Source organism: Natator depressus, chromosome 6 (genome assembly GCF_965152275.1).
Source record: "Natator depressus isolate rNatDep1 chromosome 6, rNatDep2.hap1, whole genome shotgun sequence".
NCBI lineage: Eukaryota > Metazoa > Chordata > Testudines > Cheloniidae > Natator > Natator depressus.
In genome coordinates this window covers 22322283-22332232 of record NC_134239.1, presented here as the reverse complement: position 1 = coordinate 22332232, position 9950 = coordinate 22322283, and the positions used below count along the sequence as shown (strand labels likewise).

At 44.2% G+C, this 9950-nt stretch overlaps 1 protein-coding gene across 4 annotated transcripts in view; it reads right to left on the bottom strand.

The window, feature by feature from the left end:
• Nucleotides 1-7341: 7341 nt before the first annotated feature.
• EPS8L2 (EPS8 signaling adaptor L2) overlaps nt 7342-9950 on the bottom strand; it is a 108433-nt gene continuing 105824 nt past the window's right edge. For 3 of the 4 annotated variants that reach the window (XM_074954767.1, XM_074954768.1, XM_074954769.1), the window contains exons 19-21: nt 9689-9872; nt 8543-8672; nt 7342-8185 (exon numbers count right to left, since the gene is read on the bottom strand). In XM_074954767.1, coding sequence (XP_074810868.1) covers nt 8114-8185; nt 8543-8672; nt 9689-9872 — 386 coding nt within the window. In that variant the 3' untranslated portion in view covers nt 7342-8113. The remainder of the gene's footprint in view (nt 8186-8542; nt 8673-9688; nt 9873-9950) is intronic. The other variant, XM_074954766.1, reaches the window with a different exon arrangement.

The following is a 9950-nucleotide window of genomic DNA, read 5'->3' as shown; positions in this document are numbered from 1 at the left end:
GCAAAAGCGACTCCTGCGGCGGCGCGCGCCTCCTTCCCTGACAGCCAATCACGGCCGTGGGGGGAGGAGGCGACAGTCAATCAACAGCGAGGCGAGAGGGAGCTAGCCAATCAGGACGGGGGTGGGAGAAGAAGGCCTCTGATTGGGTGAGTAGATGGCGTGTGGGAGTTAATACTTCCTGAAGGCGGCTGAGCAGGAGCTTGGTGACTGATCATCTCATCCCGGGGGGGAGGGGGAACTTCTCCCCTGCTGTGGGGGTGGAGCGCGGGGAGAGACACCCCGCCCCCCAGGGGAGGAGGAGCAGCCGGTCACAGCGGCGCGCAGGGCCTGGGTAGCTCTGGCTCCTCTGGGCCTGCGGCTGGGGCGCGAGCAATGGCGGAGCTGCTCCGAAAAGTCCCTTGTTGTTGGGCTGGGGCTAGGCCCCGGTCAGCGGGGACGCGGGGAAGCAGGTTTCCTGTCAGACGAGGAAGGTTCCCCTGGCGGGCTGTTGAGGTGGACATTCAGGATTGCGTGTTTCGCAATGGGGCTCTGCTCGCCAGGCCGACCTGGGCGCGGATGAAGGGCTGTGGAAACTTCAAAGAGGGAACAGGAAGAACTAACCGGGGGGGGGGAACCCGAGCTTGAGATGGGCGTCAGAAGGTTTCATGTAGTGGGGGGGGACAAAGAAGACACCCTGGCGTCCTTCGCCTCCGACAGTGGTTTTCAACCTGTGGATCCCGCAGTCAATGTCTAAGATTTCCAACGGGCTCTGCACCTCTATCTGAAAAAAAAATTTAGGGGGGGGGGGGTCTGCAAATGAAAAAAGCTTGTAACCCACGGCCCTGGGAAGTAAACAGTCAGTAAGTTTACTTCATGAAAGAAGGGGGGGTCTCAGCCAGCGTTGGTGGAAAATTTTGGAAAGAACTGTGCGTGAAATCAGATCCTTTAGCCAGGAGGATCGCTTGTTAGTCTCTAGAAAGCGTGTTATGACTTTGTTGTAGAGGTAATCCTTTGTTTCCAGTATTCCTGCAATCACTTGGATCGCTATTCTTTGACAATAAACTTATTCTTTCTTTTCATTATAAATATAACACTGTGCTGTGGTGTTAAGCAAAGTGGTGATCCCGAGTTGAATCTTACAAACTGCTCTGCACTGTTCCTTTGGGAACAGCAGGGCTGGCAATTTTGTGAGTGTTCAGTGGATAAGGGGCTGGATGCTGCCAGGAATGCTCCAAGGACTTGGGGGCTGGGGTGTACTTATCGCTGGCTGGGGTGTGCTTATCGCTACCTGTGCAGCAAGAGGGAGGCCTGGAAGGCAGTGCTTGTACTGCCAGAGGCTTGTGATTTCAGGAAGCTGATCCACCGCAGTCATGGACAGGACTTACACTAAAGGCAGGTGATGGTGAGTGTTACAAACCCTCTCTGTTTTACTGAGGTGTGAAAGCAGATGCTTCTCTCCATAGAGAAATGGGGAGTTTGGCTTCCCATTGATGTGGAGGGAAAGGTGGTACTCCTCCCTTCCGTGGTACCAGGGTGTTTGGATGCCCTTTTATAGGACAGGACAAGATGCCCCTTCGTTGGGGAAGATAGCACCCCTGCCCTGTTGCTGGGAGAATGCTGGTATGCCCATGTTAGTGGGTAGCTAATGCTTTAGGGGATGTATGGAGAAAGAATAAAGACCCAGAGTTACTATGCTGTTAATAGGTTTCAGAGTAGCAGCTGTGTTAGTCTGTATTCGCAAAAAGAAAAGGAGTACTTGTGGCACCTTAGAGACTAACCAATTTATTTGAGCATAAGCTTTCGTGAGCTACAGCTCACTTCATCGGATGCATAAAGTGGAAAATGCAGTGAGGATGTTTTATACACACAGACCATGAAAAAATGGGTGTTTATCACTTCAAAAGGTTTTCTCTCCCCCCACCCCACTCTCCTGCTGGTAATAGCTTATCTAAAGTGATCACTCTCCTTACAATGTGTATGATAATCAAGGTGGGCCATTTCCAGCACAAATCCAGGATTTAACAAGAACGTCTGAGGAAGGGGGGCGGGGGGTAGGAAAAAACAAGGGGAAATAGGTTACCCTGCATAATGACTTAGCCACTCCCAGTCTCTATTCAAGCCTCAGTTAATTGTATCCAATTTGCAAATAAATTCCAATTCAGCAGTCTCTCGCTGGAGTCTGGTTTTGAAGTTTTTCTGTTGTAATATCGCAACTTTCATGTCTGTAATCGCATGACCAGAGAGATTGAAGTGTTCTCCGACTGGTTTATGAATGTTATTAACTTAGGCTTGAATAGAGACTGGGAGTGGCTAAGTCATTATGCAAGGTAACCTATTTCCCCTTGTTTTTTCCTACCACCACCACTGTTCCTCAGATGTTCTTGTTAAACCCTGGATTTGTCCTGGAAATGGCCCACCTTGATTATCATACACATTGTAAGGAGAGTGATCACTTTAGATAAGCTATTACCAGCAGGAGAGTGGGGTGGGGGGAGAGAAAACCTTTTGAAGTGATAAACACCCGTTTTTTCATGGTCTGTGTGTATAAAACATCTTCACTGCATTTTCCACTTTATGCATCCGATGAAGTGAGCTGTAGCTCAGGAAAGCTTATGCTCAGATAAATTGGTTAGTCTCCAAGGTGCCACAAGTACTCTTTTTCTTTGTGCTGTTAATAACAGGTGCACTCAACTGCCCAAGCCAACTTCACCTGTGTGGTAACTTCAGGCACTGAGTGAACTGGCATGGTGAAAGGAGGCAGATTGTAGGGAAGGTCTGTTTAAGGCGTCTGCCCCTTTTACAGCTTGCCCTTTCTGTCTGGCTCTGTGCGTTTGGAGCATCGCCACAATGCAGATGTAGTTGCTTTTTTTTTTCCCCCTCATGCTGGAGCAGGCTGCATATTGAACAAGAAGATAGGTGTACGATGTATGTGGGCTGCATTTATTTGTTTAGTACCTATGAAGCGAGATTCAGGCTGTACCTGCTGGCCCAAGACATTCAACATGCCCATTTTCCCCCTTCACAACTGTAGGCAGGGATGTATTTGCCCTGCTTGTGGATCCCTTGGTACTGTGCACTGGATCACTCTGGGAGTTTTGCATCCCTCCAGACAAAGTGGCAGCTATTCTTAGCATCTGTGTGCCCACTAATTTTAACAAAATTTGCCCATTTTTAGACATGTTGCTACTCTCTGTTAGATGATTAAAGGACCTGTTCACAGTGCTGTGTTGCTTGAATAGTTGAATAAAAAAGGGTGTTGGGAATGTTCCACAGCCTGTCGACTGGCCTTTGAACAGGCAAACCATGTCATGGAGGTAATGGATTCCGTGACTTCTGCAGCGGCTGGCCCGGGGCTACCTGAGCAGCTCGGGCAGCCCCTGGGCCAGCCACACTAGCTGCTGCTGGGGCAGTCTCAGGCCATCGCGCCTCCCCCCCGCAAGCAGCAGCAGGAGTTGGTGGGGGGGGCCTCAGGGCAGGGGGTTGGGGCACGGGTGAGGGCTCCAAGCAGCGCTTACCTCGGGGGGGGGGGGGGGTTGCCCCAGAAGTGGCAACATGTCCTTTGGCACCTAGGCAGAGGCGTGGCCAGGTGGCTCTGTGCGCTGCCTCTTCCCGCAGGTGCTGCCCAACAGTTCCCATTGGCTGCTGTTCCCAGCCAATGGGAGTTGCAGGGGCAGCGTGCGGAGTCCCCTGGCCATGCCTCCACCTAGGAGCCTAGGGACACATTGCTGCTTTTGGGGAGCCATCCAGAGCTGGGTAGGAAGCCTGCCAAACCCCTCCCTCCCCAGCAGCAGCAGGGGTCCTGGGCTGTGCGCTGCCCTCCCTAGCACCAGTGGGGGTCCCAGGCCGCCCGCCCGCCCCCCTCCCCCCCGAGCACCTGTGGTGCCCCCAGGCTGCCCCCAAGCACTCAAGTTTTAGTTAGGGGTATATAGTACAAGTCATGGACAGGTCATGGGCCGTGAATTTTTGTTTACTGCCTGTGACCGGTCCATGACTTTTACTCAAAATACCCATGACTAAAACATAGCCTTAGCTATGGAGGTTTCAGAGTAGCAGCCATATTAGTCTGTATTCACAAAAAGAAAAGGAGGACTTGTGGCACCTTAGAGACTAACAAATTTATTTGAGCATAAGCTTTTGTGAGCTACAGCTCACTTCATCGGATGCAGCTATGGAGCTTATCTTAGATACTTTGATAATACCTTTCCCTTGATTTTATCTTGTAATGCCTCATCTGTGACAGTGATTTCCCATAATCTGCTTGATGTGTCAGAATACTCTGCTGCATAAACCCCCCACTCCTTGTCCAAGACAGAAAACATTAGTGAAAGAAAAGGAGTACTTGTGGCACCTTAGAGACTAACCAATTTATGTGAGCATAAGCTTTCGTGAGCTACAGCTCACTTCATCGGATGCATACAAATAAATTGGTTAGTCTCTAAGGTGCCACAAGTACTCCTTTTCTTTTTGCGAGTACAGACTAACACGGCTGTTACTCTGAAACCTGTCATTAGTGAAAGAAACATTAGTGTTTTGGGATTCTCAAATTTCACGATTATTGGTAGGAAACTTATACTCCTAATTGACCAGAACCTCTTTGTCAGAATCTGCAGGCTCAGTACAGGGATACCTCCGTTGGCTGCCATGCTCCTCTAGGTTTGGGCATCATTAGTGTCAGCCTGCTTGTATGAAATGCAGTACATTTGAAGCTCTGCACTTACAAATACAGCTATACTCTCCAAATTGCCTCTTCCAGAGGTGAAAGAGGTTCCTCCCTCAAAGTATCAAAGAATGCGAAGTTTGGATCCAGAGCCTAATTTTCCCAGAGTTTGGGCTCTTTCAGAACTAGGTTTTGCGCCATTTTTAATTTTGAATGATCATTATGCTGAAGTGGTCTCGCTTTTGAACATTACTTGCTGACAAACAAGAAGAAATAGGCTCCCTAAAGCTCTACTGTTGCTGTACATCGACAGGCTCGCTGCAACAAAACATTTGAAAAACCAGCCACCTGCTCCCAAATTCTCTTGTTTTCGCTCATATCCAATTAAGAGCAAGAAAGTGTTATAATTTAACTATTTTAATAAATCTTAAACAGTGCATGGTTATATCATTATCCTTAGTTGAATCACATTCATGTACATTATAGTTTTATCTGCAGACAGTACAAATATATCAGATGCATAGCTCATTCATATGGATACTAAACCTATGATGTGGTTTAGTAAAGCGTATATTTTAATAGATGCTCTCAGCTTTGGCAACAATTCTTTACAGAACTGTTGAATGGACTGCTAATATAAATCCAAATAGTCGTAATCGTGGGCGATTTTGTTTCCTTTATACATAAAGACAAAAATGGTGTGTTATGCTTCTTAGCTCATCTTTTGGTTTATTTTTGTTTTTTTAGAATTCGTTTAACCCGCCATCCTTGTACCACTGTTATCATTTTCCAGTATTAATGCTTGATTTCACTCTACCCCAATCAAAAGCTGATGGTTCTCCAGAAGATTGATCTCCTTCATTCCTCCCTGAGCCAAATCAGTGCCCTTTTCAAATTCCAGCTACCTTGGTAAGTAAGTGCTGATGTGGGAAAGAATATTATCCTCACAGTCTAGTGCCTTGTCTGCATTGATGATTTTCTCTAACTGTTGCTCAGTCATCATTTTAGCTTCACTGGTGCTAATGATGGCCTTGTCTAAGGCTTTATTTTTAAAAAAATCATCCATTCAGAGATGTTTTAGAAAAAACAAATAATGCATCGGTATTTTTTAATATAGAAACCAACTCCCGCACCTATTCCTCCATTTACAGGTGCATACAGTTCAGTATGATGAATCATGCTATATTTGATTAAATATACAAGCCTGGGCCCCCTTCCTCCAAAGGCTTATGCGTGTGCTTAACTTAGTGCACAGTGAGTACTCCCACTGAAGTCAATGTGTGTAAACTCCATGTAAAGTAAACACAAGTAAGTCTTTGCAAGATCAGGGCCAGAATTTCCATTGACATTAACCAAAGTGAACATGGATAAAGGAGAGAACAGATCAAAGCTACTCCAGTTTTATTACTACCATCTCAGACAATGAGCAGTACCTGTAAATTTATTTGTCCTTCGCACTCTGTAAGGTTGGTGGAAAAAGTCAAGAAAAGGTGTATATGTTCTGTTGGCACTGGAATCACTGGAAACGTGCCAATTTCACTGTGCATGCTAAAATCCAGGAAATATATTTTATACTTGTTCTGATTTTAAAAATATGTTAATAAATTATCACTTCACAATTACTTGATTATATGTTACTTTGGGCAGGGACCTTGTCTTCATCATTTATATATACATAATCTTGAACCCTGTCAGTGCAATCTAGATATTTAACAACATTAGAAAAAACAGGAAGTAAAGTACTAATAAATGTATTTGCTAAATTACGGTAAGTAATTTTTCAGACTTTTTTCCAAAGATTTTTTTTAATTGTGTGTCAAATGGCCATCCCAATTTCCATTTAATTTCCTGTATGTTCACTATTTGTGTCAGATTGCTAACTGCTGCAACACTGTTATATTATTAAAGCAGGGCCCAGGGCTACATGCATAGGGAATGGTTGCTTGTGTGTTTGTGTGTTTCAGATTGGGAGTAAGTTTTATGGGTTTATCTTCTGATTGTTGAAGTCTTGGGTTTGACAATACTGTGGTTTGCCAGTCGGGATCAATGCCAAGTCAAACTGCTGCATAGTCGCACTAGGCCCCATCCACTGGTAGCCATTGTGTGGGTGAATATAGCTGCACATTGCTTCCCAATTGGCAAATTCAAATAATTTCAGGGTATTACTCACTGCTCTTTATTGGTTAATTAAAACACTCCCTGCCCCTCAAAGAAAGCAGTAGCATTGTATATATATTTAAACAGGTTGCTCCAACCCTAAAATCTGTTACACACACTATTGTAAAAAGAAAAGGAGTACTTGTGGCACCTTAGAGACTAACCAATTTATTTGAGCATAAGCTTTCGTGTGCTACAGCTCACTTCATCGGATGCATACTGTGGAAAGTACAGAAGATCTTTTTATACACACAAACCATGAAAAAAATGGGTGTTTACCACTACAAAAGGTTTTCTCTCCCCCCACCCCACTCTCCTGCTGGTAATAGCTTATCTAAAGTGATCACTCTCCTTACAATGTGTATGATAATCAAGCTGGGCCATTTCCAGCACAAATCCAGATTTTCTCCCCACCACCCCCACAAACCCACTCTCCTGTTGGTAACAGCTTTTGTAGTGGTAAACACCCATTTTTTTTTCATGGTTTGTGTGTATAAAAAGATCTTCTGTACTTTCCACAGTATGCATCCGATGAAGTGAACTGTAGCTCACAAAAGCTTATGCTCAAATAAATTGGTTAGTCTCTAAGGTGCCACAAGTACCCCTTTTCTTTTTGCAAATACAGACTAACACGGCTGTTACTCTGAAACACACACTATTGTAATTTCATCTTCAGGCACAGACAGGCCCAGCCCTTGTTTTAAAATGTTTAAGGCTTGGGAGGAGCCCAGGGGTAGAACAGAGAGAGGAAACTTAACTGCTGCTGGGCCTTCATGAACAGGGAAACCCAGGATACTGTTGCTTAGTGTCTCTGTCACAGACAAGAAGGAAACAAGGGGGGAAAAAGCTCTAGTGTTTATGGTACAGAAACTCTAAGCAATTCAAGCAGTCCTTTGTTGGGAGAATTATTTCTAGCCTTCTTTTTAGAGCTTTATCAGATCAATGGAGAGCCATATAGCAGTATATTATAAGGTTCTGGGTGTGGTTTAACTTGAATCCAGCCTTGCCTCATACATTTAGAATCCCATGAATTCAGATCCTGCTCATGCTCTGGACTGCATACACATAAAATTTCTGTATAAAATATATAGATATAAAAATAATATTTCATGCAATACTAAAACTTCTCTCTCAGCATGATAGCATATTGGTGAATGAGTATCCTCCTTATCAACAGTGTTCCAGGAATTGTCAGTTTGATGGCAGTTACACTGGTAGGTGATGGTCTCTGTAGTCTCTTTCATTTTGATCGGGGATCGGTGCTGTTATTCCCTTTTTCTGCACTACTATGATAAATAGTTGAAAAAAGCAGATAGAATTTTAAAGAGCAGAATCACTCCTCTCATGGCGACGTTTCATAATTTCTTGAAGCTCTGAATCCCCTCCACATTTCTGGAATGGCAACAAAACATAAAGAGTTTGAACTTCAAAACTGCTTACAGTTTAACCTAAATAAGCAATATAGAATGCTGTCAAGGTGGAGCTGCTTTCAAGGAGATAGGGAATAAGTTAATAGGCCAGATCTTTCCATTAACTAGGTTGATTTGCACCAGCTGAGGATCTGGCCCAATGTTTCTAAATTGTAGTTTTCACAAGATTTCTATTGGTTTTTATGCTAAAACAAGTGTTCAGCAGGACTCTTATCATGGTTAATATAACTGTGTTTCTTAAAATGCCTGTTTAATAGAGCTTGCTAGTATTTTGTGCTACTGGCTTCCATACTAATAGGATTTTGTGAAAACTTCTTACCTCCAGGAGAGATTTTTGCACTGTAATTTTACTGTATACCCTGGCTCCTTCGTTACACACTTTCTTCAATTCCTCCTTATTCAGAGAGAAAAGCTGGGCCCCTGTAAGTATGCCAAGATGTTCCACGGTCCTAGAAAAACACAAGTAATGAAAGGCATATGATACAAATGGGTCAGAAGAAGGAGAAAAATGGAGTGAGAAGTCTATGAAGGTTTGCCCTCTTATGGCAGTGTCCACTCAATGAGCAGTCAACATATGAGATTAGGCTCTGTCTCCATATATATTTAATATTATTAAGAAAAGTTAGCAGCCCATATTTAGTTATTATACTTAATTATAATCTCTAGGTAAGAGGTGTTTAGGAATTACAGCCCAGACATGGGATCCAGTTCTAACCCTAATTCTCATATTGACTCTCTCTGCAGTCTTGAGCAAGTCACTTAGGGCCAGATTTTTAAAGGTACTTAGGTGCCTAAAGATATAGATAGGATTTAGTGAGATTTTCAAGAAGTGCCTAAGCTACCAACTCCTACTGATATTAAACAGAGTTAGGCACCTGAACTTTTTCAGTATCCCACCAGGTGCCTCACTGTCTCTATGCATCTAAACACCTTTAAAAATCTGGCCCTTAGCCTTTCGGTGCCCCAGTGTTCCCATCTGTGAAATAACTACTTTTGCAAAGTGCTTGGGGATTCTCAGCAGTAAGGTGTTTTTCTGTGAATTAACCCTGTCATCCAGGGTTGATCCTACTGGGAGATGCTAACTGGGTTCTGCTGACCACTGGGTCCTGCTTGCTCGCTCTATCTTGGATATAAGGCAGGTGGGAGTGCTCCCCTCAAGAGGTGGTGTAGAGATTGAACAGTCTTCAGGGAGGAACTGTAGGAGTAGCCACACCTAGAGAGAAGACACCGGCTGGTATTTGTGTTACATTGATTGTCTCTTTGTCAGTAAACCAAAAGCCCTAGGAGTAGTTCGGACTCTGTACTTGCTGTGCATACTGTGTTAAGAGCAGGGTAGAAATGTCACCTGCTCACAGGTTTTATAAATTAAACAAATATAAACATCCTGTAATCCAATAAAAATGTCAAAAGCTGCCTCCGTTTCAATGAAAGTTCAGCATCTCACATAGCAGCTGTGCAGATTTACCCTTTGCTGAAGGAATTTGCTTCCAGCCACGCTTTGACCTCTTCAGCGCTTGATTCAAACATCAGGGGCACAGCAACTTGCTGAGTCTTCTCCACCTTAAAGTTTCTCTGGGGTGGCTGAACTTTAATATTAGTGATCTTCTTCAGCAGCTCATCGTTCACCTCATCCATATGATGGATAAGTTCTGGAAAATGGAGCACACTTTCAGGTGACAAATTAGAGACCGGAGATGAAATTCTGTCTTAAGTCACAACCAGTGAAA